This window comes from Fibroporia radiculosa (assembly GCF_000313525.1).
Source record: "Fibroporia radiculosa TFFH 294 genomic supercontigs, scaffold6005, whole genome shotgun sequence".
Classification (NCBI taxonomy): Eukaryota; Fungi; Basidiomycota; class Agaricomycetes; order Polyporales; family Fibroporiaceae; genus Fibroporia; species Fibroporia radiculosa.
Window position 1 is genome coordinate 101,372 of NW_012133432.1, and position 16,142 is coordinate 117,513.

The 16,142-nt window shown below is 50.8% G+C and overlaps 4 protein-coding genes across 4 annotated transcripts; 2 read left to right on the top strand and 2 right to left on the bottom strand.

Moving 5' to 3' along the window:
* Positions 1 to 281: 281 nt before the first annotated feature.
* FIBRA_06103 (uncharacterized protein) lies at positions 282 to 2,341 on the top strand (the record flags this gene model as incomplete). Its single annotated transcript, XM_012327843.1, has 10 exons — positions 282 to 379; positions 436 to 468; positions 525 to 651; positions 711 to 894; positions 956 to 1,055; positions 1,111 to 1,376; positions 1,431 to 1,614; positions 1,673 to 1,885; positions 1,940 to 2,102; positions 2,156 to 2,341. 10 exons carry the CDS (start codon positions 282 to 284, stop codon positions 2,339 to 2,341), a joined length of 1,554 nt encoding a protein of 517 aa, XP_012183233.1.
* Positions 2,342 to 3,279: 938 nt separating this feature from the next.
* On the top strand, positions 3,280 to 4,267 carry FIBRA_06104 (uncharacterized protein; the record flags this gene model as incomplete). The annotated part of the gene is made up of 5 exons (XM_012327844.1): positions 3,280 to 3,534; positions 3,590 to 3,651; positions 3,723 to 3,847; positions 3,903 to 4,126; positions 4,187 to 4,267. The coding sequence occupies 5 exons, from the start codon at positions 3,280 to 3,282 to the stop codon at positions 4,265 to 4,267; spliced, it is 747 nt and encodes a 248-aa protein (XP_012183234.1).
* An 853-nt stretch (positions 4,268 to 5,120) lies between these two features.
* On the bottom strand, positions 5,121 to 12,350 carry FIBRA_06105 (uncharacterized protein; the record flags this gene model as incomplete). Its single annotated transcript, XM_012327845.1, has 43 exons — positions 5,121 to 5,261; positions 5,312 to 5,335; positions 5,395 to 5,507; positions 5,563 to 5,577; positions 5,630 to 5,876; positions 5,926 to 6,051; positions 6,100 to 6,122; positions 6,173 to 6,236; positions 6,285 to 6,414; positions 6,462 to 6,468; positions 6,522 to 6,581; positions 6,632 to 6,747; positions 6,794 to 6,896; positions 6,950 to 7,189; positions 7,250 to 7,311; positions 7,360 to 7,503; positions 7,558 to 7,726; positions 7,776 to 8,037; positions 8,091 to 8,183; positions 8,243 to 8,302; positions 8,356 to 8,368; positions 8,419 to 8,506; positions 8,558 to 8,606; positions 8,659 to 8,768; positions 8,827 to 9,100; positions 9,155 to 9,195; positions 9,248 to 9,310; positions 9,360 to 9,386; positions 9,445 to 9,472; positions 9,524 to 9,569; positions 9,625 to 9,760; positions 9,810 to 9,840; positions 9,898 to 9,994; positions 10,052 to 10,115; positions 10,192 to 10,612; positions 10,674 to 10,788; positions 10,871 to 10,917; positions 10,972 to 11,012; positions 11,069 to 11,135; positions 11,189 to 11,365; positions 11,462 to 11,725; positions 11,778 to 12,132; positions 12,199 to 12,350. 43 exons carry the CDS (start codon positions 12,348 to 12,350, stop codon positions 5,121 to 5,123), a joined length of 4,905 nt encoding a protein of 1,634 aa, XP_012183235.1.
* Positions 12,351 to 13,072: 722 nt separating this feature from the next.
* Positions 13,073 to 14,717, bottom strand: FIBRA_06106 (uncharacterized protein; the record flags this gene model as incomplete). The annotated part of the gene is made up of 5 exons (XM_012327846.1): positions 13,073 to 13,179; positions 13,251 to 13,593; positions 13,641 to 13,840; positions 13,895 to 14,519; positions 14,571 to 14,717. 5 exons carry the CDS (start codon positions 14,715 to 14,717, stop codon positions 13,073 to 13,075), a joined length of 1,422 nt encoding a protein of 473 aa, XP_012183236.1.
* Positions 14,718 to 16,142: the final 1,425 nt, after the last annotated feature.

The window sequence follows — 16,142 nt, forward strand, 5'->3', positions numbered from 1 at the left end:
CGGTGCCCCAATATGTAATGGTGCCTGATGTAGTGCGCCGACGGACGCCAAATCGACGCGGGGCGCGGGGAAATAGCAGGAGCAATGCGGGGAAATTCTGGGGAAATCCTCCCGGGTGCGGGCATCACATGGCCCATGTCACAGGCCGGCTAGAACGCTACTCTGGTCAGTATGTTTTTTGTGCGTGTATAAAGCCGCACATAAGCGACGTTGCCCGCTGGCTTTCCCGGCGTGGTCTTTCCCGTGTGGTATACGGTCTTGTTCATTTTAATTTCCTCACGATGGGCGCTGGAGCCGTAGCGACGCAAGCCTCGGGCGTGAGGGTTCAGGGATACGAACGTTTCCTGAATCCCAAGAGGCAATGGTATAATAATAAGCGGTATGTTTTAGCCTGTTGCCACGAATCTTAGCAGGTGCTAATGGTACATATAACAGACTCATTACACTGCATGCATGGATTGTCCTCTTGTGGGTGCTTCACAATGGCTGGATGAAAACGAATCGAAACCGATTTCTGTTTCCAGGCTCATTACTTCGTCTGTGAACGGGTTCGATGGGAGTTTAATGAACAGTTTTCAGTCCCTGTCCGCATGGGAGGACTATTTCCACAAACCAGAGGGATCAATACTTGGTCTCCTTAATGCCATTCAGGTGAGTTACACTTAAGCGAGCTATAGTACTTAGAGATGAACTCGTCGATGGAACCTCAGAACATTGGTGCACTAGCTGCGTACCCCTTCGCACCCTATCTCACCGATGGAATAGGCCGTCGGCGCACAATCTGGTTTGGTGCTTCCATCATGTTGGTTGGTGTGGCATTACAGACGGCAGCGCAAAACTTAGGTATGTTCATCGGTGCGCGGTTCTGCATCGGGTTCGGTGTGACGTTTGCAAGTGAGTCCAGCTTATCGACAGTCTTGCGACTTCCGACTAACTGCGTTGATTTTTCCCCCAGCAAATTCCGCACCGTTACTCGTGACCGAGATTTCGTATCCGAGATATCGTGCGCAGCTGACCTCCCTGTACAACTCGCTCTGGTACTCTGGTAATATCATGTACGTGACATACTTTGAGCCTCTGTAATATCGTGACTCACGGGTCCGAATGCAGTGCATCGTGGACGACGTTCGGTACAGAGTACATCAGCGGCAATTGGTCATGGCGCATTCCCTCCATAATGCAGGGTATTCCGCCAATCTTGCAGTTCTTCCTCGTCCTCATGGCCCCGGAGAGTCCGCGTTGGCTTATCTCCAAAGGGCGGGAGGAACAGGCTCTCAAGGTCCTTGCGTACTACCATGCGGATAGCGACGAACAAGATCCCCTTGTGCAGTACGAGTTTGAGGAGATCAAGGCTGCCATCTATCTTGAACGAGAGGGTAGGTTTCGATTTTCTTTTTTCACTGTCCCAGTCTAATTTTCATAAATGTCAGCCGCGCAGAACGTTGGGTGGAAATCACTTGTCACTACGAAGGGGAACCGGAGGCGTATGATCATTATCGTCGCGATAGCGTGGTTTTCGCAGTGGTCAGGAAACGGCCTGGTGTCATATTATCTGAACAAGGTGTTTGATACCATCGGCATCACGAACCAGACGATCCAGCTATTGATTACCGGGTAAGCCCCTGTCCTGCTTCCCGGGATCTCCCTCATCTCAGATATTTCCCATGTTTAGTATCCTGGCGATCTGGAACTTGTTCTGGTCGGTGCTTGCCTCGTTCATGGTGGAGCGCTTCGGCCGTCGGTTGATCTTCCTGACGTCTGCTGTGGGCATGCTGGTCTTCTTCACGCTGCAAACGATCTGCTCCGCTCGCTTTGCCATTACTCAAAATGCGAGCGCGGCACACGCGGTCATTGCTTTCATCTTCCTCTTCTACGCGTTCTTCGAGTGAGTTTAGTAGCTTCGTCTGATTTGTGCGAAGTTGCTGACCTTGCTGTTTAGCATCGCCTTCCAGCCCCTGATCGTATCGTACACCGTAGAAATTCTTCCGTTCTCTTTGCGCGCGAAGGGGTTCAATGTATTCAATTTTGTCCTCTCTGTTGCCCTCATCTTCAATCAATATGTGAACCCTATCGCGCTACAGGCGATCGCGTGGAAATATTACGTGCGTGACTTCTATCTGTAGTGTTGCGTTTCCCCTGATATCTCTGCTTCCAGATCGTGTACTGCTGCTGGATTGCGTTCGAGCTGGTATTCCTCTACTACATGATTGTGGAGACGAAAAATCTCTCATTAGAGGAGATCGCCGTGCTCTTCGACGGAGACGATCTGCAAGAACACATTGCGCAACCACTAGAAGTTCTCACAGACGAGAAGGAGGAGGTCGAAAAGGTGTCAGCATAACCTTTATGGAGGAACATGACGTTACGAGATGACGATTAGCTCTTGGTTGTACTATATATGCGCCCAGCTACCTTAGCTCGTGCCGCCTCGTGCCTGAGGCTTTTGTATTTTATTGGTTGCTAGACCACATCGTGCTTGCTATAGCACCTACGTGATTCAGGATTTACGACCCACATACTATTTAGTGATCAGACAGTGTGAAGTCAGATCAAAAACCACAAAACTTACATCCAGTGCAATGGGCTTCTTTTGGATGCTCGTTGCGGCAGAATCTGGACGGGTCACTACATAAATGTGACAAAGGCAAGGAAAATTAAGCCCTCCTATGAACAGTCCGAGTCGTGCTTGACCAAGTGCAGCGCAATCTCTCCTTCAAATTAATAATACATCCCAATAATCATATCATCCGCCAGATCTATCCGCAAGGGAGTGTCTCCTCAGTAAGCCTCAGATCTGACATTATGCTTCATAACGACTCATCGTACAACTCCTCATAGGTCCGAACGTTGAATCATATGCACATTGTGGCAAAGACCGACGGAAAGAAAAATCAATTTGTCAATGGTTGATCGTCAACTCGATCTGGCCCGGCTGCATCCGGTGTATCCACGTGGTCTGTACTCCACTGAATAGGGTGTTATTTTGGCGCTCGATCGAGCTATCGTCACTTATTCTACACAAACTACCTGCTCTCCAACACTACAATGTCCGGCAAGACGGAAGGACGACACGCACATCGCGGACGAAGCTTCAGCGCTGAACGGGGAGACAGATTCGATGGGCCGTCTAGACGATCGCGTTCGAGGGAGCGGGCGCGAGCAGACAATGGGAAACACCATCATGGCAGGCGTCGGTCGACGTCTTCACGTCGGTCACGCTCTCGAAGTCCACGGCGGCGAAGGAAACACTCAAGATCGAGGTCAAGGAGGAGAGAGGACATGGGTGAAGAGAGGAGAGCGAAGTCGGATCGGAGGCGCCATTCGCGGTCGCGGTCGCGGTCGCGGTCTGGCTCGCCGCGCCGAGATGCGGACCGCCATGGACGAAGGCATAGGGACGATGGGAAGAGGTCAAGGTCGAGGTCGCAAACTTCCCGGAGTAGCTCATCCGATTCGACCGACGATAGGCGACACCGCCGAAAGAAAGAAAAGAAGTCGCGACACAAGGAGAAGAAACGGGAAAAGAAAGAGAAAAAGGTGGGTGTGGTGGTTTATGATAGTATGGAGCTTAGTCAAATGTTATGGGATATAGAAGAAAAAGAGTGGCGCAGTGAGCCATCAGTGGGGAAAATACGGCATTATCAGTGAAACCGAGTGAGTGCATCCCGCTTAGTCTGTTCCTTATTTCTACCATCCTTACTAATATTTGCGCTTCCCAAATGTAGTTTATACACCAAGGAGCAGGAGTTTCGCGCATGGCTTGTTGAAGAACGCAAAATCAACCCAGAAACAGTCTCAAAGGACCAGACAAAGAAGGAATTTGCGCGCTTCGTTGAGGATTACAACACTGGTGCGCACCACTTCATCCATTGCGCACCTAAACAACTGCTCACATGTTCTCCCAGCGACACTCCCACATGAGAAGTTCTATCATATGGAAGCATACGAACGCCGAATGTCGGCGCTGCGGGCAGGAGAGTATGTCCCTCCACCTGACGACTCCTACGACCCGAATGCGGATCTCCGTGCATTGGAAAGCACTCACAAGCGCCGCGCCGTTGAGCGGGATACATTCATGAGCAAGGAGCAGCTGCAAGAGTTGCGCCGAGTGCAGAATGAGCGGATCGAGGTATGTTGCTACGCCTTCTGATTGGGTGTAACTTGGTCTGATGTCTGACTTTCATGAAAGGCCGGGAGAATGAAGTTACTGGGGATGGATGTCAAGCAGACCATGGGTGTACGTATGGATGGGAGCATGTTTGACGGCTGAAAATCTCTAGCGTGTTTTCTGGCGTGTGGGCTTCTGTGTCATTAGACCACGACCGAGCGTCTTATGCGCTACTGTATATTCAGTGTATCCGTGGGAGGTAGCTGCGTTTGGGCAACTTCGAACCGGCAGTGCCGGTCATAGATTTAGATACCATAGAGCGTACAAGAACAGCGGCATCTCTAATAAGAGAGCCAGCGGTCGTGACCACGCGAGGGTTCATCAAGTCCTTATTCAAATTATATGATGACTAGATAATACATGATGAACCCAGCCAAGTCATTCAGGGCTGTATAATGGGTTTGCTTATCAAATAGAACTAGATATGGAGGCCCATAGGGTAACATCAGATGAGCCAGCAATCCCAGGTACTAATATATGTCCAGCACTACTGGAGATAGACACTGAATCTTGCACCAGCTTTCACTGAGTATCACCCAAAGCAGGAAGTCATGGGTACACCTTTCCTAGTGAGTCAAAGGAGCTGAATTCTCATGTAGGCATGCATCAGGAAAATACTTCTTCCAGGTTTTCCATGCTTTTGGACCTTTTGTACAAAAAGCATAAAAATAAACAAAGCTATTATGCATATGACCGATAGAATTCAGTTCAAGGTGTGAAAAAAAAATCAAAGCACCAAAAGCACTTCCAAAGCTGAAAAGCAATGTAATTTCCTGATGTGCATGTATTAAATTTCAATGCTCCTCTTTGCCTCTTCATCATGCATCAAGATTAGATATGTGCAATCAACTTAACTCAACTACAGTCAGTTAGCACTAGCTACTAGATATAACACAAAGGCTCGTTATTAACAAAGGGGAAATGAAAACAATATGCGGTTCACATCATCGGCAGATCACGTCGAATCATCTTCAGTAGAGCCACTAGAGCCAGCAGCCATGGCATACAACTTTTCCTTATCGCCGCTTTCGTCCACAAGAGCACGAAGCAGACTCTTCTCGTCCTTCAACAGTATATCAGGTTTTCCAAACTCAACCTGACCACGTATCAGTATATGCTGTTCCATAAATCATACATAGTGCTTACAATGCGGCCTGCATCGAGCACCATCTGTGGATAATCAGGTGCTTAGTTGCGCACGTATCAAACGCGAGAATAGTTCGACTCACAATCTGATCGGCATCCATGATCGTCTGTAGACGATGCGCAATGGTTAGAACCGTGACACCCTTGTCTAGCTCTTTCCGCAGCGACTCTTGAATAACGGTATCCGTTGCATAATCTGCAGACACTTTGTCAATGATATCCCAGACAAATCTCGGCCAAGTCTCTCTCACCAATCGCGGATGTTGCTGAGAAGCTATCGGTCAGTCTATGTTCGCTGGATAGTAGGCCATAACATACCTTCGTCCAGAATGAGCAGCTTGCTCTGACGCACGATCGCTCTCGCAAGCGCCAGGATCTGTCTCTGTCCTACCGACAAGTTGCTGCCACCACTGGAGATGTGTGTATCAAGAGTGATTCTATCTTCGTCAACGTCTGTCTGGAGTGCAAACAAGCCAGCTGAACGAAGGGCGTCGTTCAGTACAACATCATCATATTGCTCGAATGGATCCAGATTCTGGCGTAAGGTGCCACTTAGCAGCTCGGGCTGGAAGACGTCAGTAGCCGGTACGATGGGAGAGCTGCGATCTGCGCACCACTTGGGGAATGATGGTTACATGCGACCTGAGCGCGTCTAGATTGATACTATCCGTCGGGATGCCGTCGTAATACACTTTGCCCTCTGTGAGGATGCATCGCAGGAGGGCCAATGTCAGAGAACTCTGAAGTTCAGGTCAGTGACAGGTCGCAGTCGATGATACGAAACGTACCTTTCCGCTACCCGTACGTCCCACTGGGTACTGACGTGAGCATAGCGTAACATACTATACGTTTGTTACTCACCGATTCCGACACGCTCTCCGGACTTGATCTCGAAGGAGATGTCTTCCAAAATTCGTGGGCCATCCTGACAACTCTATGAGCTGGTGCACATTGCAGCTGCGGGTCGTCTTACAGGAGAGTAGCGTGCCGACAATTTCTCAACTTTTAGGTGACCGCTGGCCGGCCAATAAGCTGGAGGGATGCCGCTCTCAGTCGGCTTGGGCTCCTGCTCAATTTCCATGTATTGCTTTACGCGTTCAATACTGTACCCAGCGTGAGATATAGCAGGAATAGTTCAGATCAGCCATACCTATTGCCTAAATATGCAGGGCCGTTAGTACCGATGCAAGTGATGCAAACATTTACTGACCAGCAACCTCAAGCATATTATAGACTCTGACGACGTAGAGAATCAAATTGCTAAACCCGACTACGTGATCATCAGCAATCGCTTTATCCCGGCATGCGACGTTTACGGACCTGCCATGTTCAACGTGAAACCTGTGTCCGACGCGGAGGTGCCTCCATAGACGAGATATGCCGCCAGACTCGATGAGAACATTGCACCAAGCAAGTCGATGCGTATTGATATCCATCTGTAATCCTTAGCCAAACAAGCCATCAAAATTGAACGACACATACCGATTCAGATTATAAAATGTCCTCGAGGCTCTGGTATATTTGTCGATACGCTTGAAAGACTCAGTCCTGAACGAGTCCTGGGCACCGTAGGCTCTAATAGAGACTACAGGATGGTGAAACCAGGCCGGGTTGAGTCCCCTCGACAGTACCACGCACCTAGACCTGTAAAGGCAGCGCCGAAAAGGCCCAGAACTGGAGCGCGAGCATTGCTCCTCTCACGCTTCACAGATAATTGAGCCTTCATGTATACCTGACCAATCCATGCTCCCGCCGTAGCGAGGAAGGCCCCAGGAATTGTGAAGATCGGGGACATAGCAACGACAGCGCCCAGCTTGAGCAACATGGCTGTCACCATGTTTATGAGTATACCTGTGAATCTCCCGACGGTCGTATCAACTAGACCATGGGGCTACATCAGCGATGCAAGTACTATCAAACATCGAGCATACTGCGTACTTGAATCAATGTCTTGTGTACACCTTGTTAGTATACGCGAGGCGGGAGTCTTGTCAAGCCATCTATAACATTTTAGAGACCAGCACAGTCTATTTCATCGAAGATGTTACCTCAGCGTCGTTCCCAGCACAGAAGTAATCAACTCCTTGTGGATTTTTCTCGATGCTCGCTGCGTTCCAGCGGTATGGATAAGAGCAAATGCGGCATAGGTAAACGCAGAGAGCAGAATAATGATTGCGTAAAATCCAATGTATCTGGAGAATGGCCTTGTAAGCATGCTTTCCGCCACAGTAAAGGTGAAAATTCACAAAGCAGTGTTAACTTGCGAAGCATCGTGCTGCTCGTACTGTTTCGCCCAGTACCCAAGGTACCATACCTGAGCGTTTTCGGTGAACTCAGTAATGGTGCAAATGCTCATGAAGGCAGTCCAGAACAGTATACGATGCTCTCCTCCCCAGCTTGCAAGGTAGAGTTTCACTGCGATGCCGTCAACATGATAAAATTTGGAACGAGCGAATTCACCCACTCGCCGGCCATCCTACGTGTCCCACAGCAATCTCCTCCGCCACAACAAGCTTTCCTGCGGCTTTCTTCGTCTCCGTGTCTTGTTCGTCCTCCTGGATATCCATCTCAGCCTTCTCAAGAGCTTCGCGCTCATCTGCAACCTCCGCAGCAAGCTTCTGGTTATGTTCAAGAGCGCTGGACAGCGAGCCCTGGCTGGAGATTCGGCCCGCGGCGAGTGACACAACAAAGTGCGAAATAGGGCTGGCCATGGTGACATTGTGCGTCTGGACGTATCGAATGAACGAAGCTGGCTTATTTTCTGAGCAGAAGTACTCACAACTAAGAGAACGGTTCGGCCCCGAATGAGGTCTCCCTTGAAGCACTTGTCGATGATCAACTTCGCAGTATGAACATCGAGTGCGGCCAACACCTGGTTGTGTCGCATGAAGTGAGACAGACAGGACCAGACAATGTGCAGCTAATACTTACATCATCAAGTAGGAGGATCTCTGCAGAGGAATAGACAGCACGCGCGAGAGTTATTCGGGCCTGAACGTGAAAATCAGTTAGTGTCGAAGACACATCTCATAGCACGTTCATACCTTCTGACCGCCACTGATAGGCAAGAATTAGTTACGCACAAGAGCATTTCTACAGAGGCGTACCTCAAGGTAATGCCCTTCTCTCCAACCTCAGTTTGATCCCCGGCATCAAATAATTCGAGATCGCGCTTCAAGCCACACTGTGCGATCACTGAAACATGTCGGAAAAGTAGTCACTTAGAACCCACTCATAAAAATTCACCTTTGTCGTATCGCTCTTCGTCATACGGAGCGCCAAAGAGGATGTTGTCCTGAAAGCATGAGCCTCAGCGCAAACTGAAATCAAATCTACACACAACTCACTCTGATCGTCTCATTCTGCACCCACGACTCCTGCGCAGCATATGCAATCCCGCCCCCCCGCGGAAGATTGTAGAAGGAATCTGGGCCTGTCGGGATGTGGTGCATCTCTCCTGCTCGCCACAAACATCGCTTCAACACCGGGTCACACGAGCGCGGGGGACTGCGCACCTAGTAATGCCATCAACAACGACGTCTTGCCAGAGCCGGTGGGACCAACTATGAGGTTGATACCGCCGCGCTCGAAGTAAAGTACGTCCTCGATCCGGAGAGTAAAGTTCCTCCGTGATGCGCCCGGGGTCGACGGGTTGCTGCCGTTCTGGTCGTTTGCCCACGTGAATGAGGCATTCCGGAAACCTATAGTGTTGACGTGTGTCTCGGGCACAGGCAATGCAAGCTCAGCCCTTACAGCAGGCTGTTCAGTGAAGTCGTCGAGTAGCTCGGTCTATGTAGGGACGCGTAAACCTTGTGCTACGATAGGGTACGTGTAGGTACTGACCTTTTGCATGAAATCGTTTATACGGTCCAGAGCGACGCGCACTTGAACAAAAGCCATCCAGCGGCAGCATACAACACATACAGATAAACTTACCGCGCATAATGCCAGGCAAGAAGCCAAAAATCATGTGTAACTGCATGCTGAACATCTCGAATACTGGCTAGGAAATCAGTACAGAGACAGAGACATATTATGTGGAACCCACCAGCCATTGACGAGAACACGGTGGATGCTGCAGGACGTACTTTAGCGTCATGTGTGGTCACGCGCGGCAGAACACGAATGCGCACCTGAAAGCTCGTTCTTGAATATCGTTGTCTAGGACGCCAGCTGAGCCATACAAAAGTGCTACAAGATGCAGCCACTCACGTAGCTTATAAATGTGACCATCATCGTCATGAGAGGGATGACATGGCTATTTATTGCAACCAAGTAAGCGCTTGAAAGTCGACCGCGTTCGACACACGCACTTCAGATTGGTAATTAGGATACTCCACAACTTCGTGCGCAAAACCCACTGCAGCTCTGTTTCTCGCTTGTCCGTGAGCTGCTGCGTGAGCCGCGGCTCCCAGCCGAACAGCTTGATCATGCGGATCACAGCAAGGGCTGCGAAATCTCAGCACGAGTCAACTCGCATCGCATTCGGAGAGCTCACATTCGGTGACGCTTTGCACACGCTCATCTGTCTAGAACGGTCCGTCTCAGTATGTAGCTGTGCGCGGTAACTCGCATAACCCTCTCACCTTCTTCATCTTCTCCGCTTGAACACCGCGAAGTTTCTTCGAGACAGCTCCAGGAAGAGGCAATGTGGCAATGATAACGACGAGCCCAGCAAAAGCACTGCGCGCGTCCACTGCATCAACAATAAGGAACAGAGAGGAATAGATCACCGCGCACCTCACGCCAAGAATATCGTACAAGAACCACACACAGAGCACAATCTGCAGGGGCATTTGCACCGCTGCGCCGTGGCATCAACAGTAGAAGAGATGGACGTGGACGTGAGCGACAATCACAACGAAAACAAGATCGCATACCAAAGTAGAATGCGCCCTGTCCCATCATCAGCGCGCCAAGATCCGTCGTGACAAGGTTGTTGACCTTCCCGATCGCATTCTTACCCTTGTCCTTATCCCTCTTCTTATCCTTCCCATCCCCATCGCCCCTCTTCGCTTTTGCAGGAACCTCCTGTATGGGTACCACAGCCTTCGCCTTCTGCTTTCCCTGCGCGGAACCCGCATCTACATCCGCAGCGAACGTGCTCGCGGACGCAGAATCACCCTGCTGAGAACTCCCTGGGCTCGAGTCCGACGCGGTTTCAGGCGTGGGGGCCGTTTGGGCCTGCTCTTTATCTTGCGCCTCGGACTCAGCAGCGCCGTCGGCCTTGACGCGCATTCGCAGCGCATGATCGAATACAAGCTGCGTGAGGATCGCCTCCATACGGACAAGCGTGCGCGTCTGGGAGTGGAGGCAGAGGTCAGAATGAGGGAAGGATGCCACAGCGGATGAAGGTACGCACCCAGATGTATGTGAACCACGAGTCAAAAATCGTGCCGAGCACAGGACCGAAGAAAAGCCAGGAGATCCATAGCCAGGGGCGCACAAACGCTTCCGTACCGTCAGTCTCGAGGTACCTAACGAACATTAGGATTGAGCACATCAGCAGCAGATAGCGCGAAAGACATAAGCGGGGTATCATTGAGAAACGCAGCGCACAAGAGAAGGTTTCGAATGCCCAACGGGCTGGCAAAGCGCGCGAAAGTCTGCGGGCAAGGCGGTCAAGACAGCACGGCCACTCAAGAATGTGGAAGACATACAACAAAGATCAGCATGATGGACATGACGATTACATCGAAGCCTGCGATGAATAAGAGATTCAAACTCTGATGTTCAAAGCCTGCCTCGGATACTCACGAAAGACTCGGAGCAGCCCCCAGAACAAATGTCTGCTTTTCTTGGTGGACTGGAACGGGTCGAGCTCCTAGAGAGTCCCATCAACTTCCTACCGCAGAAGTCGAGGACCAGATCACGTACAGGGGAGCTGCGCTTGACCAGGTTCGACGCACTGTCGTAGTCGCCCAGTGGCGGGAGTCGCTCGAATGGAAAATGCTCCATCTGGTATGCCTCCAGCACCGTCTTGTCGAGGAAGAGATACATCGAGAGTGACACGATTGACGCAGTCTGCTCCGGAGCTGGTGTCAGGGAGGGGTTCTAAGGTGGACATCGCAATCAAGGCATCAGAGAGGCAGAAAGAGGCAAGAGATTTAGAATGACGACACCAGAGACATCGGGAATCGAAGAACACACCTTGGGATCGTGCGGGACGTATCGCCGAGGAACGAACAAAGGGACAAGCACTGCAGCAAGTGTCAGCACCGCGAACTTTGCCCAGAGTAGCATGCCCTCGACCGCGTCCAGAGGTGTGAGGGGGACTGTTGCGAGTGGCCAGCCGTCACGGTAGACGTAGACCAGCCATGTAGACACGAGGACGATCGCAAGATGACGCGTCGTCGTGCCTATCACCGATGGCGCGGCAAGGACAGAGTGCAGCGCAAGGAGCGAGCTATAAGTCTGGCTGGGATGTGAGAGAGAGAGCGCAAGATCCGTCATGAGCAGCACATACATATGTTATGCAAAGTGCGAGATGCAACCAGACACTTTCTGGCACGCCCGCGGGACGTAATTCTGCGGCGTCCCCCCACCCGGCGACATATGTAGAGAAGATGGACATGCCGACCAGCGCAAGGCACGCCGCGAGCCGCACGACGTTGAAGATGCGGATAGTTGTGTCGATTGGCTGTGCGCCTGTGGGCGTTGCTTCCGATGCTTCTGCCACTGCTCCATCGTCACCAGTCTCCGTGCCAATTTTTGCGGCATTGAATTTTGTATGCAGCTTGCGAAACGTAAACTGAAGGAGCAGCGCGAGTACAGATGCGAGCGCGACATAGCTAGGGATGGCGAGGGTACTGAGGAAATAGCTACAAATGCAATACATGCAATTAGCTTCCTTCGCATAAAGCCAGTGTGTAAAGTACACCACGCACCTGGTTGCACCCAGCTGCTGCACCGTCAGCATGATCCAACTACTGCTACTGGCAACTATAGGTTCCAGCACTACCTGTGCCTCGACGTCCGCCATCGCGCCTCCGCCCAGATCACGAAAGGCTCTCTGTCGGTCTGCAATCCAAGCTGCCATGCTGGGCTCGAACTGAACTCCTTGAGTCGACGTGGAGGGATAGTGATTGTTATATAGGCCGACGTTCAGGGCCGCGAGACGTGCGCGTCGATGTGAAAGCCGAGGCCCGCATCAGCTAAAGTGCGGTGTCATTGACCGCAGGTGGCGGACTGGCGCTGGGCATCGAGATAGAGGCTGTGGGCCTGAGAGCGGATAAGGACGCTAATGATGGCACAGTGGACTCGCCTGGGCTGCAAGAATTCGATCAAGGACCCTCTAAATTGGGTATCAGACAACTCCGCGATAGAATCAGATTGGGAAAGTGGCCATGCGGTGCCGTGCGAAGGCTTCGTCGCACATGTGAAATGAGCGTAGATGTTATACACATGTTAATGCAAATATTGGTACCACAAGGGGTGGCGACGTGAGGATCGCACACTTCGACAATGCTAACTACGACCACCAACGGCTGCCTGAGTCCTGGCCCTTTGGATTCAGTATGTTTCGATCGTGAGACCTACATGTACGGCCAGGCTCGTATCCCTGCGTCTTGTACATCACGTCGTCGATTTAGCTATTGATATTTGCTTCAGTAAAATACATCAAACCCAACTTGAACGTGTCTCCCGATTGGCGTGGAACTAAACATTTCCACCTCCCTCCAACGTGCCGCCAAAATCAATACAATAGACGATATTTTGACACTCTTTCCACGGAATGTCTTGAGTATCTGAGCGATGGGCTTAGTATGAGAAGTACGAACCTGTGTCCAAGTCCTCCTCCCAGATGAAAGCATTTTCGTCTTCATCAAGCTCTTCATCCGCTTCTAGATCCTCGCCCAAAGGTATTCCTGCATACAGTACAAAATGGTTTGCAGTCACCTCAGTGAAAAGTCATTAAAAGTCTAATGTATGATCTTACCGAAAGAGAGGAGAAAGCCGTCCATGTATTCCACATCCTGCTCTCTAAGCCTATCAGGCTGTCCGCGTCCATTGAGTATCCGTGGGCGCGGGACCAATCGACTATCCCAAGTCAAGAAGACCTTCGTTGCCGTCATTTGCAAACAGCTCACTTGGTAGAGCGCATATCCATGCCGCAGGCGGGGCACAAAGACGGCAGAAAGATAAGGGAACGGGATGTCCGGTGGCAAGGAGGGTATATTCTCAATCATGCCTGGGGCGACGTAGGTGTCGTCCGCGAACCGAGAGGGATCAAACAGGCCGTGCCGAGCTACGTCCAAAGTGAGGATGTATACGCCACTTGCCTGGCGGTAAATCAATACCAATGCTAAATCCAGAACGAGACACATACCGTGACCACGCTCACGCGACCATGCTCATAAGCAAGATAGACACTGGAGCCACGCTTCAGCTGATTGGGCAAGTGGACTTCGAGAGCCACATCGGTCAATTCGACCTCATCTTTGATGATACGCTCAAAATCCTGCACAAGAAGCAACCTGTTGTCGTCCATCAATATCACAAGATCTCGCCCCGATCTTGAGACATGAACTATTCAGAACTTGAGATGAGCAGCCGCAACACACATAGATATGCCTGACTCACCTGCAACGAAATTCAGTGGCGGGGGATTGACCTTGGGGGTCGAGAATAGACGAGCATGCAAGGCACTGACGACCTGGTCAAACTCCTTTGCTCTGGCATCTTGATCAGCCTCTAGCTGGATCCTCGTGTGCGCGAAGGTTGGCTGATTATTGGAGATCCACAAGACCTGCGCCCCATTCGCGCGACTGAACACGCGAAACTGCCTCATACCACACACGAACACATACTGCGCACTCAACTCAACGTACGCAATTCGCCCCAAGGGAACGTCTCCATCCTGTATACCCTGTATCTCTCGTATAAATTGGCCCGTTGGGACATCACAGAGATAAGCGGTAGAACGCGACATCGTCACAAGTGTAGGGTATACAAACCGGTAAGCAGTGGTGGGCTCCGGAATCCCGAATAGGGCCCAGGGCCGGAAGTGACCGCGCGTAATATCAGGGAACCTCCGGATTGACTTTTGGTACTCCTCCATCTGCTGCGCGTCCGGAGGTGATGCAGGTGTCATCTGGGCCAAGTCGCAATTCGTTGAGAGCCGCCACACTTCTTTCTCGTTGGTCATGCGATCAAAAATCATGAACCCACGCTCATATTCGAGGTGGGCATAGGGGCGGACGTAATTCTGGTAGGTAAAATCAGCGTCGCTGGTGCGATAACAACTGGAAAAACTCACCAGAGAAAGCCTCCACAGCAGTTTGCCAGTTTTTACGTCAGTCACTCGAATTCCGCCTTTAGTGTGGGTAGTAATGAGCAGTCCAAGTATCTCATCGACCTTGATTCGATGCACATCGCGATGGGCAAGGCAGTACAAGTTAGTCATCGCTGTTCCCCGGGCTGTCCAATTCTTGTCTAGCTGGTAACAGGATCGGCCTGTCAATGGAAATAAGTAAGTTGCATAGAGCGGAATGGTCACGGTTTAGTCGTGCATTAAAATCACAAAGGGAAGTATCTCAAGGTCAGCATAATTGCCTCCCCCGCACGTCTCTTCAACAACAGGCGCATGAAAGACGGCAACCACGATACACACATGTCAAAGCATCATATAGCTTGACAGGCCGATATGCAGGATTGATAAGAGCCCCTATGTATCATGAAGGGAAGTCTTCAGGCTAAGGTTTCCTTTAGTGTATATGGGTGAACGATCTCGGATCAAGTTAAAGGCCACGAATAGGCCACGAAGGGCTTATAGAATAGAAAGAGAGATTTAAATACCCACAAAATGATTCCCAGCTAGTCACATCGCGATACGGATAATCCGGACTGGCGAATGTTAAATCTTTCAATTCAACTTCAGAAGGCACATAATCGTGAAGCAAGGCCGCGTGGTGGTATACCGTCACCTCATTGGCAACGATGAAAGTGTGAAGGGAACGCGAGACAAGTTTGAGATTCCTCAAGTCTTGGAGGGGCAAGTGGCTGAGGATATGGAGGAAGAGTTCCACTGGAAGTTGATTAAACATGGATCCAACGACGGGTAAGAGCAAGGCTGAAGAGCAAGCAGCCTACATCCGAAACGAGGGCACAACGATCGGCAAGCTCCTTATTCTGATCCGTGCAAATAGGACCAAACAAGCGCTTATAGTTCTGATTAGTTGAAGGAGGCGTCTCAACGTCAACGTTTACTTCCAAGTTCCAACCCTTTCTCTCCTGTAAGTAGTCTCGGACCGAATCTAAAAAGGGAACCCGCTTTTTAAGACTAGCCGAGGTCCTGGCCAGTTAAGTCGCTCAAGCGCTCACTTTCGCAAGGGCGCACCGAACGCCTAACGTTAACTCGACCTTAGTGCCACTGTAATATATACCTGGTAAACCATGTAGTAGCACACGCATAAACCTCATCCTACAGCGTCTGACATCACAGTCAGTGCCCTTCGAACAGTTCCTTCTCCCGTGCGACCCCAGCTGCCCTTATATTCTGTTTTCGTGAAGCCAAGGCATTCTTGTCCACGTCTTCATTCTCAAGTGAGAGATCGTCCAACGCACGAGCCGTATTCTCGACTTCATCTCTCTCATCGTAATCGGACTCGACCGCATCCGAACCCACTACGAAGCTTCCGCTATCATCTTCCGGCAAGTCCATAATCTCAATGGGTTGATTGCGAGAGTTGACCAAATTCTGAAGATATCTATCATTTACCCAGTCGTAGCAGTCCCTGCTGCGCGTCCAACCCGGCTTAAGTCGGCGAACCTGGCTTAAATTAGCCCCATCTTGACGAGGATGTTCCTCATACACGTCTCGACCGCCGAG